The sequence below is a fragment of the Camellia sinensis genome, chromosome 5 (genome assembly GCF_055761805.1).
Source record: "Camellia sinensis isolate YWXY chromosome 5, ASM5576180v1, whole genome shotgun sequence".
In the NCBI taxonomy this organism is placed as follows: domain Eukaryota; kingdom Viridiplantae; phylum Streptophyta; class Magnoliopsida; order Ericales; family Theaceae; genus Camellia; species Camellia sinensis.
This window is the reverse complement of record NC_138965.1, coordinates 14,833,127-14,853,909: the sequence shown is the minus strand read 5'-3', so window position 1 is coordinate 14,853,909 and position 20,783 is coordinate 14,833,127. Positions and strand designations below refer to the sequence as shown.

The 20,783-nt window shown below is 42.3% G+C and overlaps 1 protein-coding gene across 1 annotated transcript; it reads left to right on the top strand.

The window, feature by feature from the left end:
* The first annotated feature begins 6,228 nt into the window (after positions 1-6,228).
* On the top strand, positions 6,229-20,485 carry LOC114294717 (COBRA-like protein 3). The gene is made up of 4 exons (XM_028238871.2): positions 6,229-6,477; positions 7,604-7,760; positions 7,863-8,125; positions 19,952-20,485. The coding sequence occupies exons 1-4, from the start codon at positions 6,381-6,383 to the stop codon at positions 20,248-20,250; spliced, it is 816 nt and encodes a 271-aa protein (XP_028094672.2). The 5' UTR covers positions 6,229-6,380; the 3' UTR covers positions 20,251-20,485.
* Positions 20,486-20,783: the final 298 nt, after the last annotated feature.

Sequence of the window (20,783 nt, the reverse complement as noted above, 5' to 3'; positions counted from 1 at the left end):
GTTCAAAAAGCAAGGGACTCAAGACATCCGAGAACAACCATATCCTCAACACCGAGGCAAGGGCAAGAATGTTGCTATGATAGCTTATGAAGGCCCGATGATCGAGGCTATCGCCAATCTCGATGACGATGATTGTTATCTGGACGACATCCTCGAGCCAGAGGGTGAGCAAGTTTGCTATGGAAGTGCTCTCGATCCAGAGGGCAGAACATTTATGACTCATGGCGAAGATCCCTTTGATCCAGAAGGAGGAGAAGAGTACTACGGAAGAGGAGGACACCATGTTTATGTGGCATCTTATTTTGAAGAGACCGAGGAGATGGTTAACTACGAGCCTCCAAGAGTGGAAAAAGATCCGGATCACTATGCCAAAACCTTGCAAGACTGTGTAAAGTTCAAGCAGTTCTTTGACCAGTTTGGACTTTCCAAGGAGGCAAGAACAGAAATCACCAAGTCTATCATTAATATAGCCGAGGCACACCATGAGGGATGCATGTCGACTGAGGGATCTATCCCGAGGAAGGCAAAAGAGCAGTCTAGTGCCATTACTTTCTCCGAGGTTGATCGGAAGTATCCTTTTTCTCACAATCGCCCGCTTTATGTGACTGCTTTTATTAACGGGGTTGAGTTCAAAAGGGCCTTTCTAGATAGTGGAGCCTCTATCAACATTATGACTCGCGCTACTCTAGAAAAGGCCGGAATCTCTGAAGAACGCATTGTGAAGCAGCCGATAGTCATCACTGGCTTCGGTGGAGAAAGGAGAGTTACTATCGGATGCGTAACAGTTGATTTAGCCGTTGGAGAGATTCGCTCGGCCACCAAGTTCCATATTATCGATTCTGAGACAAATTATCACATCATTCTAGGGAGGACCTGGATGCATAGATATGGGGCTGTACCATCGAGTTATCATCAGTGTGTTAAGGCAAAATGGGGAAAGAAGACGGTGACAATTCAGGCTACAGAAAGGCCTTTCGAGATCCATGAAGCTCATTATTCTGATGCCATCTACTTCACCGAACTGGCTGTCGAAGAAGTTCCCACCACCTCTAAGCCTCGAGGGGTCAAAATTCCTCGTTGGGAGGATATCAAAGATGACAAGGAGCTGATGGCAGAGTCAAGTAAGCAGGCAATGTCTAGACCAGAAAGTCCGCCTATTCCTCGGAAGGTGATGAAAGTTCGAGAAGGAGGCAAGATGGTGTACTATTTATGATGGTGCATGATGGCCACAACCCGAGCAGCTGGTGAAAGCTTTCCAAATGATCTTGCAACTCTAGGGGCAAATTTCAACATTCCGTAAAAGAAGTCTATCTATGACATTTACAGTTTGCATTTACTGCATTGTCCATGAAGTTCTATCTTTCTTATGTTATGAAGAAATTTATTTCCTCCATATTATGTATCTCCATTAAAAGTTATTTTCTCTACATTGTATATCTTCATTGTGTTATTTTGCTTGAAACAGTTTTCAATTTTGTTGCCCCTCAAAGAAGAAAAAGGAATGGTAGACTCAATTACCAACCTGAAGGGAGTTTTCTTGACACAGTAGAAGTATACTTCTACTCGGACCTCCGAAGAGCAGCCATGGCTTTCATCAATGCAAGCTTTGAGGGTCTTTCTTGCTGAAGTAGAGTGTGTGCTCCCACTCGGACTTCCGAAGAATAGCCCTTACTTCCATCAATGCAAGCTTAGAGGGTCTTTCTTATTGAAGTAGAGTGTGTGTTCCCATTTCGACCTCCGAAGAATAGCCCTTACTTCTGTCAGTTCAAGCTTTAAGGATCTTTCTTGTTGAAGTAGAGTGTGTTCTCCGCCTCGACTTTCGAAGAACAGATCTTGCTTCCATCAGTGCGAGCTTCGAGGGATAGCCTTTGCTTCTATTAGCTGCCGAAGTAGAAGTGCGCATCCACTCGGACTTCCGAGAGACAGCCTTGTTTCTGCTCGGACTTCTGAGGGAGAGCCTTCTGAGGGACAACTCTTGCTCTCATTAGTGCGGGTCTGAAGAACAGCTCTTGATTTCATCAATACGAGCTCCGAGGATCTTTCTTTTCAAAGTAGAGTGGACTCTTACTCGAACTCCCGAGGGATAGCCTTTGCTTCCATTAGCTACCGAAATAGAAGTGTGCATCCACTCGGACTTCCGAGGGATAGCCTTGTTTCTGCTTAGACTTCTGAGGGAGAGCCTTGTCTCCTGCTCGAACTCCCGAGGGATAGCCTTTGCTTCCATTAGCTGCCGAAGTAGAAGTGCGCATCCACTCGGACTTCCGAGGGACAGCCTTGTTTCTGCTCGGACTTCCGAGGGACAGCCTTGCTTCTGCTCGGACTTCCGAGGGACAGCCTTGCTTCTGCTCGGACTTCTGGGAGACAATCTTTATTTCTGTTGGTGCAAGCTTGGTAGACTCGGTTATCTTCCAGAGGAATCTTTCTTGCCAAAGTAGGGTGTGTACTACCTTCGGACTCCCGAGGGACAGTCTTGCTTCTGTTCGGACTTCCGAGGAACAGCCCTTGCTCTCATTAGTTCGGGTTCCAAAGGCCCCGACGTCGTGGATTTCAATCAAGAATTCATTTGCCTGAAATAGCAAAGCCGACAACTGAGACAAACAATATCATTATCAGAATGGGGCAACATCAACAAATAATAATTATCTATTTAAACAAACAACAATATATCATCTTTATTATTCAACGAGAGGAAGAGGGAGCCGAATTTCATACTTACAAATTTGGGCAGTTAGAGAGGTGAAGTCTGAAGCCGATACTGGAAATTTAAGCTGAAATCAGAGAGGCTTTACAGACTGTAATCAACAAGACTGGGCTAGGCTTGGCAGGACCACACACGTTGCGTTGAGAGGGCGAACGTGTGTGGTGTGCGTTGGAACCGTCGAAGTCAACAGTGATCGGAACTGGAACCAGTGAGTATGCAAAAACCGAGATTCAAACTCTGAAAAAAAATAGCGCCGGGCTGTGAGACTAACGAGCTGGATGGTGTTAGGCAAAAAACCACATATCGCGTTGAGTGGGCGACGTGTGGTTCGCGTTGAACAGCCGAAGACGAAGGCAAAGCATCGGGCATCCACTATTTATCTTCCGAGCATCTACAAGATCGACAAGACAATAATTAATTATTCAACATCAGACCTGTATGTGTGTCAAAATTATTGTCAAAATTATCGGCACAGGTTCAAGATTCAATAGCATGGATTCAAGACAACAAAGCCAGATTTCTTCAATAAAATTAGCAAGGATTCAACATTGATTATTCCAATATTCACACACAAAAAAAAAAAAAATCAAGATCTCTTCATCAAGATGTGCAACAGCAGAAATTTATGGGTTACATTATCCAAAAATTTATAAATCAGAGTTTATACAAATAAAAAGTTCAAAAAGAGGACTTCAAATACTTGCTCACAGATCTAATGTAACAATGGTTAAGGCGTGAAGCTAAAAGAAGGAAGAAACAACAAATGGCATAAGCCATAAGTCAAGATTGTCCACGTAAGGCAAGACTGCGGCTGGTTCTCTTGAAGGCTGACGGCGCGGTGAACGGCGCTCGGCAAAGACATTGCTGTGATGAAGTAACGGCACCGATTGGCAGTGGCAAAGTAGACAGTGTTTGGAGCAGATAAAGCAAAAGCATTCATATAGAGAGATAAAGAACTTGACTGGAAGTTACGACGATCGCCGGAAAATGACGACGGGTATAATCCATGACCAAAATCTGGAGAAGCACATAGAGAAACAGATGGGTTGTATGGCTGGTTTTTTTCCAGCGCTTTGATCGCAACCACATTTTGTCAGGAAAGAGACTATACGCCACGAAGCGTCTACCTCCCACAGCGGCGGTGGATTCCCTGGATTCTGTTGGATCGCCGGCGGTTTCCATTGAATTGGAAAAGCCACAGCAAACTAGAGCAACGACGTCGCCGAGTCCTGACCGTTTGAAAGTTTCTCCGGTAACGGAGATGAAATCTCCGACGGCCAGTGTTGTGACTCCGGCGAAATCGCAGCTTCCTCTTCCTCTTTTTGAATTCAAAGAGGGGAATAGATCTTCGTGGAAGTTCTGCAAGGAAACTCCGAGACTATCTCTGGACAGCAAAGGCTGGAAGCAGCAGTGGTGTGCAAGAAGTGATGAAATCGCAGCAGAGAAAGTATGCCGAAATGGGCTCTGGTATTGTAGAAACAAGTTTTTCTTAAAGAAGAAGAAAGGAAACCTGGGGTGGTCTCTCAGTTTACAGAGAAAAAGGCGCCGCAATGGCTATAACAAAAAAAAAAAAAGTGAGCTATCAATTAGGTTTTTGGTCCCTTTTCTTTAAAAAAAAAAAAAAAAAAAAAGGGGTCTGTTGTGTTGCCAGCCTGGAAAAGAAGAAGTTTGGTTTGTGGCATTATTCTATTAGTCTATATATATATAATGTGCCTACTGTTTTCTAAGCCAAAAAAAAAAAAAAAAAAAAAAAAAAATGCTTCTTTATTCTTTGGTTAAAAAACATATACATCTATATATTCTAATTTTGTACCAAAAAAAAAAAAAAAAAAAAAAAAAAAAAAAAAAAAAAATGACAGTATGCAATTTTGGAGATTTTTTTTCAACTCTTGGGAAAGAAAATTTTTGCTTGTCAATTTTTTCTGTAAATTGAAGTGCGTCATCAACTTTATCCATAGGCTCTGTCGTGACAACATGTTTTTTTTTTTGGAAAACGTGACGCGACGCAGGGTCGAAGAAATGACAGTATGCATGTCCGAGAAAATTACAATTTCTCGCACACGCAAGGGGCAAATGTAAGAGGAGCTAATTTAAGCCCACTAAATTATTTAGGCCCAATAGCCCAAGATTAGTGGGCCCAAATTTATCGCAAGTCCAAGATTGGTGGGCTTGGATTTATCGCCGTCAAACGGGCTGAATGGCTCTAAGCCTCGAAAGGGTTCGGATCCACGAACCTAGAGACTTACTCGGGCCCGGACTCGAAAGGGTATTAAGCAAGCCTAGAGATCCGAGGCACTCGGACTCGAAAGGATTCGGACCCACGAATCTAGAGATCCGAAGCACTTGGCTTCGAACGGATTCAGACGTAATCTAGAAGTCGCTCCGTTAATGAGTCCCAGAACACTTGCGGGCTCGGAGCTTTCCGGGATCTACGCACCAGAACCATGGGCGTAATGGAGTTCGAACAAAGGACCCGATCCCGAGGACGGTGAGTGGAGACAAATTCACTCTTCGGTTAAACTAGCCTATACCCGGGTCGAGGTGGCACGACCCCGGGGGGTCCATGAGACTCGGCAATATTTTGCGGCAGGACGTCCTCTGGGACTACCCCTGACCCTTTGGGATGATTGGGGATCATTGGTTAGGTGTGGCTAAGAAGAAGGGTTCGCCGAGGGAGTGATCTCCTCTTCGGGGTTTTCTCATCCTCGGAGAAGTCACCTCCTCGGAGAGGTCACCTCCTCGGACAAGGTGGTTAGAGAAAATATCCCCCATGTGCCTTGCACATGGGCTCCATCCTACATCATGAGGTGCCTATAAATAGCACCCACCCATAGCTTTACAAGGGATGAATTTTGGAGATTTTTTTTCAACTCTTGGGAAAGAACTAATTTCCCTTCTCCATTATCAACCTTGAGAGTGAAAGTGGGAGATCAATGGGAGAGCCTTGCCATTATTCTATTCTCTAGCCATTTTGCCTTCTTCTTCACCCAATCTCTTATCTCCATCATCTCCTTTGTTGTTGTGTTCCTAAGTTGAGATTATTGAAGAATCTAAGCCTCTCATCATATTCTAGAGAATTCGAAGTTGTTCTTCAAGGATCTTTGAAGATCTTCGAATTTTCCAACTCCTTTCTTGAACCCTCTCCTACAATGATCTACTTTGATAAGGTGATTGAAATGGCCAATCCTTTCCACACGTTCAACTTGTCTGTACCATTGCCAGTAATACAGGGTGGATATTTAATTTTTCATGGGATCGTCACCAAATTTTTTGCATCTATTATTATTTAAATTACTCGTCTCTAACGCAGGCATTGTTTTTAGGCACGGGTAACTATCCAAAACTATTATCAATACCGTCACGTTGATAAACCTGGTTGGCAACTAGGATGGACATGGACCAAAAATGAGGTCATCTGGTCAATGAACGGTGCTTTTGCCACCCAACAAGGGGATTGCTCAACCTTCACGTCCCAAATACCACACTCCTGCAAGATAGACCCCGTTATAGTTGATCTCTTGCCAGATGCTGCAAACGAAAACAAATCGAGTGACTGTTGCCGCGGTGGGCTTCTTTCTGCTTGGGCTATCAATCCTTTACAATCATTCTCATCATTTGAAATCACGGTTGGCCACTTAGAAGGGAATACTACCGGTACATACCTTTAAATCTTACTTTAATGGCACCAGGACCCGGTTACACTTGTGGCCAACTGGAAGACACTGATCCCACAGTTTCTTCGGTTATTGGGGGTAGAAGACAAGAACAGGTGTTCAGTAAGTACTTCACTGTCACTGAAAAATTGCACAAGTTCAATTTCTAAATAATTAAAAAAAAAAAAAAAAGTGTAAAATTTCAAAACTATATTCAAAGTCAAAACTGAGAATTCTCACATTACAGTTTTTGAAACTGTGAAACTTCACATTTTCAAAAGTGTAATGCTTAGAAATTAGATACTAATATTAATGACAATCATTTAATACATGAAAAGTAAACCTGGTTTGGTGATCCAATACTATGGCATATAAGATTCTCATGATTGTGAAGCATTTGATAAATTTGATAGATACAATTATTAAATGAGGTTTAGTTTTGGCATTAAGGAATTTTTGCATACAATCAGGTACATATACTGCTGTATTACATCACATTTGATCTTCAGAAGGTGCAATGTTCTTCCTCAATCAGGTTGATATTGCTATTGTCTATCACAATGTAGGTCTTGAAAAATATTTTTTGGGGATAAAATAGTTGACCCCCACAATGTGAAATCCGATCTCCTCCTTGAGATTGTAATCCCCCTTTTTTCTCGAATTATGATGCTTCGATTTTTTCTCGAGGCTTTCAGTTATAGATGAAATGAAGCAAATATTAAGTTATTCCAAAGAAATTGAAGTCAGTCAAAACATGTTACCAATCATTGAAGTTGCATAATCACACCTGAAACTCACCACACAATATTAAACTGGTTTGGTGTTTTCGGAAATTAATTTTTTTTTTTTTTTAAAAAACCACTTTTTAGAAAGAAAAAAAAAAAAAGATGCTTCCGAATTTTTGAAAACTGCTTTCACAAAAAATGAAAGTTGTAGGAAAACAATGGGTCTTTTTAAATTTGTCATTATTTTTGTTTCCAAAAACATGAAAAACAAAAATGAATATACTTTCTTTCCACTCTTTAAACAAAAAGAGAGCACTGGGGATGAACAATTGATTACGAAAAAGCAAGGCGGCCTAGTGTGTTTAGAAGCACAAAAATTGAATATTTTGTGCAATGAAATTGACTGACTAGAAAGGCTTTTTTTTGCCCTGTTACTGTTTTAGGATTATAATTCTCTCAAAAATCAGTTATTTATTTATTTTTATTTTTTTTCAAGAATCTGATGATGATGTTGTGGTTTACAGGGACATGGAAATCATCATGCACATACTCTAGTTACTTGGCTAACAAAGCACCAGTTTGTTGTGTTTCCTACTCAACATTCTACAATCCTATCATCACATCATGCCCTCAGTGCATCTGTTGCAGATCATCAAATCCGAATCCAATGTCATGCATTGGGTGAAAACATGTTTTTCTTTGTGAATATCTATGTTTATCAACAATGCTAGTTTTTTATAGATTTAATCGACACTTTTTGCATGTTTATGTGTATTTTAACAGTAAAGGTAATCCGGTAACGCAGTCAGATCTTGCGAGTAAACCTGATATAGTGCAATGCACTGATCATATGTGCCCACTTCGTGTCCACTGGCACTTGAAGAACAATTACAAGGATCAATGGAGAGTGAAGTTGACAATATCGAATTACAACTATGGGAAGAGCTACTCAGACTGGAATGTGGTAGTTCAGCATCCTGGTTTTAGCCAGTCCCCAATAACTTATAGTTTCAACAGTACAGTGCTTCCCACTGTTGGGATCACAGGTACTTCATACTACTGCTTCGCTTCACTTTCAAAAACAGAGTTTCACTATTTGAATTTTGATAAGAGCCACTGAATTAAAGCAGAGTATTCAAATTCAACTAAAATTACCCGAATATCCATAAGAAGAGAGAAACAGATATATATATATATATATATAGAGAGAGAGAGAGGGATGAGAGAAAGGGAGCTCCTACCTTAGTTTTCCCCAAGCTAGTGGTGACTCAACCGCCTCTCAATCTTGTGATGCCTTCGGTCCAATTCTCAAGAGTTTTTGCTCCTTTACTTCTTTTTTTTAAGTGAAGGCCGTGTTAATTTTAGAAGAGAAAAGATTAGGGTATGAGTGGTTAATCATACCCTTTTTGTTGAATTCACCCCATGTAAAGGAGGTGACTCTCTTCCATGGGAACACACACAAAGGTCAAGGAAGGAGGCTACCAACCATGTCAAAGAAGGAGGCTGCCGAAGTCAAGCATGGAGGCTACCCAAAGGCACTCCCACCTACTCCAATGTGTATAAATGGAGGGTGAGAGGAGAGGCCAAAGTGTGAGTAAGAGAGTGAGGAAGAAAACCGTGAACCAAAGAGTGCGAGAGATGTGAGGCAGAGAGACCGTCTCCCTCGGTGTGAGCGAGGGAGACGGGAGAGTGGCTGAGTGAGGAGAGTGTGAGCTCCTCCTCTATTGTAATCTTTCTGTAATCTCCACATTGGTATAGTGATAACCGGTTACTCTCCCGTGGACGTAGGCATTGGGCCGAACCACGTAAAATATTGTGTCTCCTTGTGTGTGGGTGTGTTTTTCTGCTTGCAATGATTTCTATAAGGTCTTGGGCGGGATCCCAGATCCCAACAAGTGGTATCAGAGCCTCGTCGGTGGCGTTTCGGAACAAAAACAGCGTGTTGTCCGAAACTGCCCAGAAATCAAGTTGCTCGAAATCAGGTTTTGAGCATACCAGGAGCAAGGGCTCGAGAAGAGGAGTCCAACCATATAAAGCAGACACCCAGAGGAGCTATCACGCGCTCTCACGCGCCGCCTGAAGAAGGCGCGTGAGGCCCAGTCTCTCCACGCGCCGCCACGCGCCGTGAAGGCAGCCGGCGCGTCGGCCCAGTCGCAGGCACGCGCCCCACGCGCGGAAGAAGGAAGAAGACGAGTGGGGGAGGCGCGTGTGTGGCACGCGCGTGCCACGTCATCAGCCACGTCAGCAGCCACGTCATCCGCAGGAGGCAGAATCCTGTGTTTCGCGGCGAAGGTACAGCCGCAGATCTGAGGCGTACAAAATGTTTTGGCTAGATATAAGCCATTTGGAGTCCGTTTTTGGTGATCCAATAGTGGTTTCCGACTATTTGGAGTATTCCGGACACATCCGTACGGTCAGATTTTGGAGATGGAGTTTCTGTAAAAAGAAGGCAGATTAAAGTGGCAGACGGCGTCAGGGGCAGTGGACGGAATATTCTGTTGGTACACGGAATATTCCCTGAACTTCTGAAAATTGTAATTTGGCCCAGAATTTTCAGAAAATTGTGGTGTGGCCCAGCTTTCGGGGATAGTTTTCAGTGAGGTCCCTGGAAATGCAGCGAAGGTTGGTTCTAGCTAAACGGACCGCTCCGGACGCAACCGCGAGGACAGAATAGTGAAATTCTGAACGGTTTGGAAAGATTGTCAAAACATGGGTGTTTGTCATCTTCAATACTCGAAGGAAGGTTGCCGGATATTGTGGAACGCTGCGGATTCACTGACGAGGTTAGAATGGGCAGATTCTGACCAGATTGGACAACCAGATACAGATTGAGATAGATCATTGAAGACCAGAGGAGATCAGGCTTGATCAAATGGCAGATCGAGGGAGATCAGGATTGGTCAGGGGCGATCAGAGGATTGCAGACATGATTATCTCAAGATCAAAGGTCTAGGAAAGTTCTGTCAAAAAGACACTGTCTAAGGAGACTGGTTCTTAAGTGGGACCGGTTGTGACCCCACCAGTCTTTCCTGGGAACTTTCCTGGTTGTTGAGGTGATCGGAGGATCTGGTTCAATCAAAAGAGAAGACCATTCATCGACGGATAGATGATTTGGCAACCAGTACAGGCTCAGGGAAATATTGTGGCTGTTGGAGCTACTGTATACGAGAAGGTACTAATGGTATGTGGACATGTAGAACAATAGTTGCAGAGGAGCATACTAAGCGCAGAAGTACAATTGCAGACGTGCAACAGTGCAAGGGTACGCTAGAGTGTCGTACAGAGGCGCGAGAAGAGTGTGCAGCAGCGGGTTGTTGACAGTTCACAGGAACTTCCAGACAGAGAAATTGAGACAGGTAAAACGCAAGAGTGCGTGCCAAGGAGTGGCAAGTCTTATTTCTCTATGGTGGTTTCTTTAGTTCCATGGCAGCGGAGGATAGAGTTGATGCGGATCTCTCAGGCGAGCTCGACGCAAGGAGACCAGAAGCCATGGGTACGGGCACTATGCAAGGAATTGCATAGCTGACGATGCTTTGACAGATGGAGCTACTGTCAACCATCAATCTACTGGACAGCAAATCAGGGATTGCAAAGGCACAGACAACAAGCGTATGTGGAAACGCCAGGAGGTTGTTCAGAAGTGCAGAGGGCAAAGGCTGAAAGTTCAGAGGAAAAGCTCCGAGCAAAGAAGACAGAGGACGTTGATGAGATAAACAACGAGTTTTCTATTGCTCCAATGACTAGTCCTGCGAGGTAATGCATGACAGTCAAGGGCATTCCAGCAGGGGGTGCAGGACATCCAATCAGGGGGTGTCGGATATCTTGGTTGCGCAAGTTCAAGCATAGCAGGTATAGACATCCGAGACAGGAAGCATGGAAGAGATCTGTGGGAGATAGGAGCAGTGGCTCTCTCCAAATCAGAGAGTGGTGTGAGTTGAGTTGAGGATGTCGGATTCCCTCCTCCTCTTGTATCTCTGGTGTTTTATCTCTAGCTTCAGGGGATGCAGCGTCTCAGTGAGGAGATGCAAACTATGTTGAATTTGGGCGTGACAAGATTAGCAGCAGTGTGTGCAGTGGATCACCTCACATGGGTTGAGGGGGTGATTTGTTGAATTCACCCCATGTAAAGGAGGTGACTCTCTTCCATGGGAACACACACAAAGGTCAAGGAAGGAGGCTACCAACCATGTCAAAGAAGGAGGCTGCCGAAGTCAAGCATGGAGGCTACCCAAAGGCACTCCCACCTACTCCAATGTGTATAAATGGAGGGTGAGAGGAGAGGCCAAAGTGTGAGTAAGAGAGTGAGGAAGAAAACCGTGAACCAAAGAGTGCGAGAGATGTGAGGCGGAGAGACCGTCTCCCTCGGTGTGAGCGAGGGAGACGGGAGAGTGGCTGAGTGAGGAGAGTGTGAGCTCCTCCTCTATTGTAATCTTTCTGTAATCTCCTCATTGGTATAGTGATAACCGGTTACTCTCCCGTGGACGTAGGCATTGGGCCGAACCACGTAAAATATTGTGTCTCCTTGTGTGTGGGTGTGTTTTTCTGCTTGCAATGATTTCTATAAGGTCTTGGGCGGGATCCCAGATCCCAACACTTTTATATTAAATCATAAACATAAGTTAAGGCCTAAATAAAGGCCCATTACAGCAAATAAAGAGACTGAATGAATAAAAATGGGACATATCCTAATACATTCTAACACTCTTTCTCAAGCTGGTGCGAAAATATCTCTCATGCCCAGCTTGTCGAGAATGTCACGGAACGGTCACTACAAGAAAATACACCTTTGGCGACTAAATTTTTAGTCGCCAAAAGTCCTTTTTTAGTCGCCAAATGTCAAATTTCCACTTTTCCCGACAAAATCTTTTAGTCGCCGGGTTTGTCGCGAACAGACAGTCGGCAATACCTTTGGCGACTAAAAAACATTTAGTCGGCAATACACAGGTCTTCAGCGACAAAGGTTTTAGTCGCCAATAGTTAATTAATTTTTTTATTATTTATACATTTGGCGACTATTTTTTCCGTCGGCAATGCTCAATCTTTTGGCGACCACAGTGTTTAGTCGCCAAAAGCATTTTTGAAAAAAAAAAAAATTTCCCTTTGTGCCTCAGACACGCCTCGAACCTGAGACCTCCAGGTTTCCAAACCTTAACCACACACTCCAACCCACTATGCCACTGAACCATCTCATAATTATAGTTGCAACTTATATTATTTATATATTACTTTCACTAGTATTAATACAAAACTATATATATAAATGTATTTATATATATTTAATATAATTTATGTAAAAAATAAATTATTTATTAAAAAAAATTTAGATCACTTTTGGCGACTAAAAAAATTATTTAGTCGCCAATTCTATTATTTTTGGGCTACTAATTAATTTTCCGTCGCTAAAGAAAGCTATTCCGCCTAAAAACCTACCCTTTTGGCGACTAAACCTGTTTTTAGTCGCCAAAAACCTCCCCCTTTGGCTACTAAAGTGAATTTTAGTCGCCATAAACCTGTTTTTAGCTACTAATTTTTTTTTAGTAGCTAAAAAGCTTGACCTTCAGCGACCAAAATGTTTTTAGTCGCCAAAACAGGTACAATTAGCGACCAAAGTGGTTTTTAGTCGCCAAAACCTTAATTTTTGGCTACCAAATGGTTTTAGTCGCCAAAAACCCTAACCTTTGGCTACTAAAAATGTTTTAGTCGCTAAAACCCCCCCCTTTGGCGACTAAACTGCCTTTTAGTCGCTAAAACCATTGCATTCGGCGACTAAACTCTTTTAGTCGGCAAAAGTGACCAATTTTGGCGACTAATTCCATTTTAGTCGCCAATTCTACGACTTTCAGCGACGAAAATTCCCATTTTAGTCGCCAATAGTGTTTTTTGTTGTAGTGGGTTTAATCCCTAATCCTTTGGTAAGAACATCAGCCAATTGATCCCTAGACCGTACGAAAGGCATACATATAGCGCCACTAGTAAGCTTTTCCTTGATAAAATGCCGATCAATCTCCACATGCTTGGTTCGATCATGCTGAACCGGATTGTGAGCTATATTAATGGCGGCCTTATTGTCACAGTATAGCCTTATAGAATCTGTCTGATGAATCCCCAAATCCCGCAATAATAATCGAATCCATAAAAGCTCACACACACCATGAGCCATAGCTCTGAATTCGGCCTCTACACTAGACCGCGCAATAACATTTTGTTTCTTATTTCTCCAAGTGACTATATTTCCGCCAACGAAGGTACAATAGCCAAAGGTGGATCTTCTATTAGTTACTGAGCCAGCCCAATCAGCATCTGTATATGCCTCCACACTGAGATGATTATGCTTTAAGAAATAAAGACCCTTATCCGGAGAAGATTTCAAGGATCTCAGAATCCGCATAACCGCCTCTAAGTGAGTTGCACGTGGAGCGTGCATAAACTGGCTAACCATACTCACTGCAATAGCAATATCAGGCCGCGAATGGGATAAGTAAATAAGCTTACCCACTAGTCTCTGGTATCTCCCCCTGTCTACTGGCTCGCCTCCTTCATCCTCACTAAGCTTTAGTCCGGGTTCTAATGGTGTATCACATGCTTTACTTCCAAGCATTCCAGTTTCTTTTAGCAAATCAAGCACATACTTTCGTTGACATATGAAGATACCATCTTTGGACCGAGCAACCTCAATGCCTAGAAAGTACTTCAGTTTGCCTAAGTCTTTGATTTCAAACTCATTAGCCAAATACTCCTTTAACCGAGAAACCTCCTCAATATTATCCCCTGTGAGTACAATATCATCCACATAGACGATGAGGGCTGTCGTTTTACCATCTGAGGAGTGTTTCACAAACAAAGTATGATCAGCTTGACTTTGTTTGAAACCATATCTCAGCATGGCCTAAGTAAACCTCTCAAACCAAACCCTAGGAGACTGCTTAAGGCCATAAAGTGACTTGCATAACCGACACACCTTTCCTGTGGTTTTAACATCCTCAAAACCAGAAGGAATGTCCATGTACACTTCTTCTGCCAGATCTCCATGGAGGAAAACATTTTTTACATCAAATTGATGGAGAGGCCAGTCAAGATTAGAGGCAAGGGAGAGAAGGACTCTGACAGAATTCATCTTAGCAACCGGTGCAAATGTCTCCTGGTAGTCTACTCCATAAGTCTGATTAAAACCCTTGGCCACCAATCTAGCCTTGTAACGTTCAATTGAACCATCGGCTTTGTGCTTTACAGTGTACACCACTTACATCCAACAGGTCGTTTGCCCTTAGGTAACGCAGCCAATTCCCAAGTGCCATTTTTAGCAAGCGCTCTCATTTCCTCCATTATGGCATGCTTCCACCCAGAAGTAGAAAGAGCATCCTGAAAATTGGAAAAAAGACTCATAGAAGAAACTTTAGACAAAAAAACTTTATAGGAAGAAGACAGATTAGTGTAGGAGGCAAAATGAGAAATAGGATGTTGAGTACACGACCTAACCCCATTTCTTTTAGCAATGGGAACATCTAGATCAGAAAGAATTGAGTTACTTGGAGGTTCACCAGAAGGAGAGGATTCTGGACACTCATCAGAAGAAGAAGATAGCAGCGGAGAATCTGAATTGGTCTCTTGTACCCAAGTAACTTTCTATCTACTCTTGTCCCTGACATACACTTTGCCGTCTTTCACTGCAGATGAAAAGTCAGCATTCTCAATAGTTGGATCATCAGTAATAATAGTCTCAGGAGTCGCAATAACTGATGGTGATGGTAGTGATACAGGAGTCTCTTCACACCAAGGCTCCCCCTGAAAAGATGACGGGGACACCGGGGAGGAGAGAAAATAAGACTGAGATTCAAAGAAAGACACATCCATAGAGACAAACCATTTGCGAGAAGGGGGATGATAACACTTGTAGGCCTTTTGAGTGGCGGAGTAACCCAAGAAGACACACCGAAGAGACCGAGGATCCAACTTACTACGGGTAGGAGAATGATTATGAACAAAGCACACACATCCAAAGGTTTTGGGAGGAATGGAGAAGGCAGTAGAAGCTTGGAAGCCGAACAAAACCTGAAGAGGAGTTTGTTTATGAAGAACCTGGGTAGGAAGCCGATTGATGAGGAACGCAGCAGTGAGAACCGCTTCCACCCAAAAGGATCGAGGAATGCACATTTCAAAGGATAAACAACGTGCAATATCAAAAAGATGCCAGTTTTTACGCTCGGCAACACCATTCTGTTGAGGGGTATTAGTACAAGAAGTTTGATGAATAATACCATGAGTGGCAAAATAGCTGGCAAGTCCAGAATCAATGTATTCCCCCCCCCTCCCATTATCAGAACGCAGGATTTTGACAACTGCCCCAAATTGAGTGCAAAGCATTTTATGAAAATTTTGAAACACAGAAAACACCTCACATTTGTCCTTCATAAAATACACCCAGGTGGTCCTAGAACAATCATCAATAAAGGTGACAAACCATCGTTGACCCTTTAAAGACACAAAACGAGAGGGACCCCATACATCAGAATGAATCAAAGAAAAAAGAACTAAACTTTTATTAATAGAAGGAGCAAAAGAAGCTCTGTGTTGTTTGCCAAGTTGACACGACTCGCAATGAAACTCAAAAACATTATTTTTCAAAAAAACAGAGGGAAAAAGATGCTTAAGTAACAAAAAAGATGGATGCCCAAGACAGCGGTGCCACAGCCAGATGTCTTCCTTGGTAGATGGAAACTGAATGGATGAGTGAGCCAGCTTGTCTGCTTGATCCAAGATATAGAGACCATTCTCGCGTCTACCACTGCCAATCATCTTCCTCGTGATAAGGTCCTGAAATAGACAATGGTCAGGGAAAAAGGTCACACTACAATTTAAGTCCCGAGTAATACAACTCAAAGACAAAAGATTAACACTAAAATTGGGAACATGTAGGACAGAAGATAAAGGGAGAGAAGCAGTGGCATGAATTAAACCTTTTCCAGACACAGAAGAAATGGTACCACCAGCAATTCGAACTTTATCCTGCCCTGAAGAAGGGGTATACGCGGAAAACAAATCAGAAGAACCAGACATGTGGTCGGAAGCACCAGAATCGATAATCCAAGGTAACGTTTGATGAGAGAGGAAAGCATTTGTAGAAGAAGCTAAGTTACCTGACTGGGCAATATTACCTGAAGATGAACTAGAGGCCCGGCGGTCTAGCAAGTGGTGAAGAGCAACCTCCAACTCAGAAGTAGCAAACCCCGAGATATCAGCAGATGAATCAACCGGAGCTATGGACTGTGGCTCAACTGTATCAGAATGATGGGCTCGGGCATTGGGCCCACGGCCTCGAGCCTGTCCGGAGCGACCCCCTCGAGAACTAGAACGGTCTCCACGACCTCCAGATGGTTGCCCATGCAACTTCCAACAAGTCTCACGGGTGTGGTGAGGGCGACGACAAAAATCACAAAAGAGAGTATCCTTCTCAGAAGGAGGGCGAGAACCACGATCCCCATCTCGAGAGGGGGCAGAAACTAGGGCAGATCGATTAGACGAGATAGCCGGAAGCATAGCAGAACGACGACTCTCCTCATTCTGCACATAAGCAAACGCTTCTTGGAGAGAAGGAAGAGCATCCATACCAAGCACACGACTCCGAATAGGATCAAACTCCACATTCAAACCTTCCAAAAACTTGAAGACCCGCACTTGTTCAACAAATTTTCGGTAACCAGTAGAATCTGTGGGACAGACAGGCTTGTAGTCCTGAAGATGATCAAGTCGCTTCCACCCATTGTTAAGGAAAGTAAAATACTGGAGAATAGTCATCTCACCTTGAACAGACCGGTCAATAGAGCGTCGTAACTCAAAAGTCTGTAAGAAATTACCTTTGCGGGAATACGTAGTGGCCACAGCCTCTCAAATATCCTGTGCTGTGTCCATAGACAAGTATCCCTCACCGATCTTCAGAGCTATAGAGTGTATCAACTAACCCATGATACGAGAATTGGTAATCTCCCACTGATCATAACCTGTATCGGTGATATTGGGAGCTTGAACACTCCCGTCAACATATCCCATCTTCCCTTTACTCTTCAAAACTATAGTCAAACTCTGTGACCACGCTAGATAATTCTGACCATTAAAGAGAGGTGGTGATTTTCTGGCCAGGGTGGAGAGAATCGGTCATCGAAGTAGTCAAAAGAGGACTCGCGCCCTGTGTAGCAGGCTACGAGGTAGTAGACTCACTAGTCAATTCGGCCATAATGACGTCGCGACGGAACCCTCACAAACACATCCAGAGTGAATCACAAACCCGAAAGATAGGAAAAAAATAATAATGAATTTAAAATAAATTTAATAGAACGTTTTGTTTTTTTTGGGTTTTTTTTTTTTTTTTTTTTTTTTTTGGTTTTTTTTTTTTTTGTTTGTTTTTTTTTATAGAAGACAGAGAGAGATTACAGACTCAGAGAGGCTTACGTATGACGAAGATACAGAGAAAGATGAAGACGGAGTGACATGTAGAGACCGAGAGAGATGTCCACGAGGACAGACCATAGGGTGCCTTCGACGGGAGTCGCGACTCCGACTGGGGCTGTCGGAACCCTAGGGGCCTTCGACTGGGACTGTCGGAGCCCTAGGTTAGGCCTGCGACTGGAGTCGTGACTCCGACTTGGGCTGTCGGAACCCTAGGTGGCTTCGCCGGGGGCTTGTGGTGGTGGTGCTGTGGCTTGGTGGTGGTACGGCTACGGCTACAGTTTTTTTTTTTTTTTTTTCTTCTTCTAGTTCAGCTCTAATACTATGTTAATTTTAGAAGAGAAAAGATTAGGGTGTGAGTGGTTAATCATACCCTTTTATATTAAATCATAAACATAAGTTAAGGCGTAAATAAAGGCCCATTACAGCAAATATAGAGACTGAACGAATAAAAATGGTACATATCCTAACACATTCTAACGGGCCGCACTCATGAATGGTTCCAAAATGACATGCTATTCCATCTCATCCTCTCCCCCCAGATGGTAGGAAGAAGATAAAGGGGGAGGAGTTTTGTACGTCAACTGAACTGGGTTGTGCCTATTTAGATTCAAAAAGGGGAGGAGTTTTGTACTTCAACTGAACTGAATTGTGCCTATTTAGATTCAAAATGACAAAAGAACCGGACAGCAGTAGGAGCGGAGAAGGTATTGTGTGTTTTGAGATACTATACAATCAATAAAAGGAGTGGATCAAATCCAATAATAAATAACTATAATTATAAAAAAAAAAAGTTTAAGGATTTCTTTTAGGAAAGGGATTAAGGAAAATAGGATTCCTATATATTATTGTGCATGTATGTATGTTGATCAAGTATTTGGCATCACAGGTACTTCATACTACTTCTTCACTTCACTTTCAAAAACAGATTTTTACTAATTGAATTTTGATTAGAGTTTGTGAAGTAAAGCAGTATTCAAATTCAACTCAAATTACCAGAAATTCCATAAGCAGAGAACGACAGATATATAGAGATAAATACATATATCATTGTGCCTGTATGTATTTTGATCAAGCAATTGGATCCTCTCCTATGAGCCTTTTTTTGGGGCACAGCCTAGCAATACATTTATGAATCACTGTGCTACCGGTGTCAAAACAGTATCACATGAGACAAGTTTTTGTTCTCTCAGTCCCCGCTTTATTGAGAACCTTATGCATTGGGTCGCCCTTTTTTGAAATGGCCACTAATTTAGTTTAGAGCCATGAAATATCCCAATGTTTTGTGGGGAAAGTTTGCAGTTAACAGTGTGTTTTTCTGAGAGATCATTAGAGCATTTTTGCACGATTATGCCAAGTTGTGGCACCTATGGTCCCAAACCTTGCAAATTTGAGACTGTATGGGCAGAGCCTAGAGGATCTTCAATGGGCGAAGCATTTAGAGAATTTTAGGCATTTTGCATAGCCTTATCACAGAATGGAGCTCCAACATCATAGACAACACAGTACGCATTTTACGTCATCCTCTCTTGGCTAGCTACATTTGAAGAGTTTTGGAACCTAGTTAAACCAATTTCAAGAATAGAAAGTGTTGTTGGAGTATACAGTAGGCAAAGTGGTTAGACAAAATACGAAGTATACTTTTTTATGTACTTTTGTTGGGCAAATTGCCGATTAGTGTTGGAGTTGCTGTCAGAAACCTGATATATAACTCAACAAAGTTGTGACATTAGTCCGTATTTTCATTTGTACTATTTTGTGATATGCTAACTTGTTGACAATGACGGCAGCATATTAATCAAACTGCCTAATAATTGAATTCTCTATCCTCGCTGTTTGTTGTATTTCTAGGAAAAGATTATGCAATCAGGATTATTTCCCAAATCCCAATAGACCAAAAGATTAAAAAAAATGTAGACTTTCTTTTCATTACTAGCTTCAGATTAGAAACTAAAAATCTGTCAGTCTGATGAGTTGGGTTTTAATAATTCACAAAAGATGAGAAATAAATTGAACAAGCACGGCCATTCCTTGTTGGGATGTACCACTAAACTTAGATTGGGGTTATATGCTAAATGTTATGGCAGAGCAATTTATGAAAGTCTCCATAGTAGGCTTGATTTTACCAAATATGATGAGAAACGTGAACTTCCAACCATTTATGCATTGGAGAGACTTTCTTATTTCGTGCAAAAGTAATGTATAAAGCACATGCTGAAAGAAGTGAAATCAAAGGGCATTACTTGACTGCTACAGTTGGTTTTCATATTCCCACTATTCAATTAGATGCGAAATCTAGAAAGCCTGTTTTCATGATTGTAGAAAACGTTTTCTTGTCCGAATCCTTCCATTTTACTAAAACTATTGCTTCAACCCGTTTTCCTTTCTCGTACTAGATGTTTTTGAAATTCTCATTCATGGGAATTTTGCAGATGAAGTTGCACTCTTCTGGGGACTAGAACACTACAACAGTCAGCTGTTGACTGCGGATGAAAAGCAACTGGGCTCAGTGACAACAGAGGTACTCCTGGAAAAGGACTCGAAGTCATTCACCTTGAGAAATGGATGGGCCTTTCCAAAAAGAATTTATTTCAATGGTGACAACTGTGAAATGCCTCTTCCAGACACATTCCCTATGTTACCAAATGGAAGCTTGAGCCAAAAACCTACTCACCACCACTTCATACTTCTTTTTCTGATCATTTTGACTCTCAAAACATTACTGGTTTGATTTTAATTTTGATTTGCTCTTTACAATGCTGCCCTCCAATATTTTTTTACTTATAATTGTATTGGCTTGAATTTTTGTATTTTGAAATTCCTGTCTTCTCTAAGATCGGTTGAACATGCTTGCATGCAATCGTGTATAAAGGCGAATTTCAATTGTAATGATCAAATTTCTACTTTCAATTTGTGTAGTGATTTTGGGTATACAAATAAATCAGTAGATGTAATTTATTGGCAAACTAGTTGTGCATTTGGTCGCCATGATCAGTTGAAAGGTGTGAGCTTGGTCTTAGAAGGTGATGTTGGACATGATCATAGGACCATGAAATTTTTGTGTGCAGAGTGTAGATGTCATGCGGTACCTTCATCTACCGTGATTGACTCAACAATGTGGTTCATTACATCTATATTAAGTGTGCATCTGTGATTGATGGAAGATACCATCCAACAATGTCACATGGTACCCTCAATAATTTTTCCATAAGGGTGGGGCATAGATTCAATGTCCCATTTTTGGTTTGTCAAAAGATTCGGGAT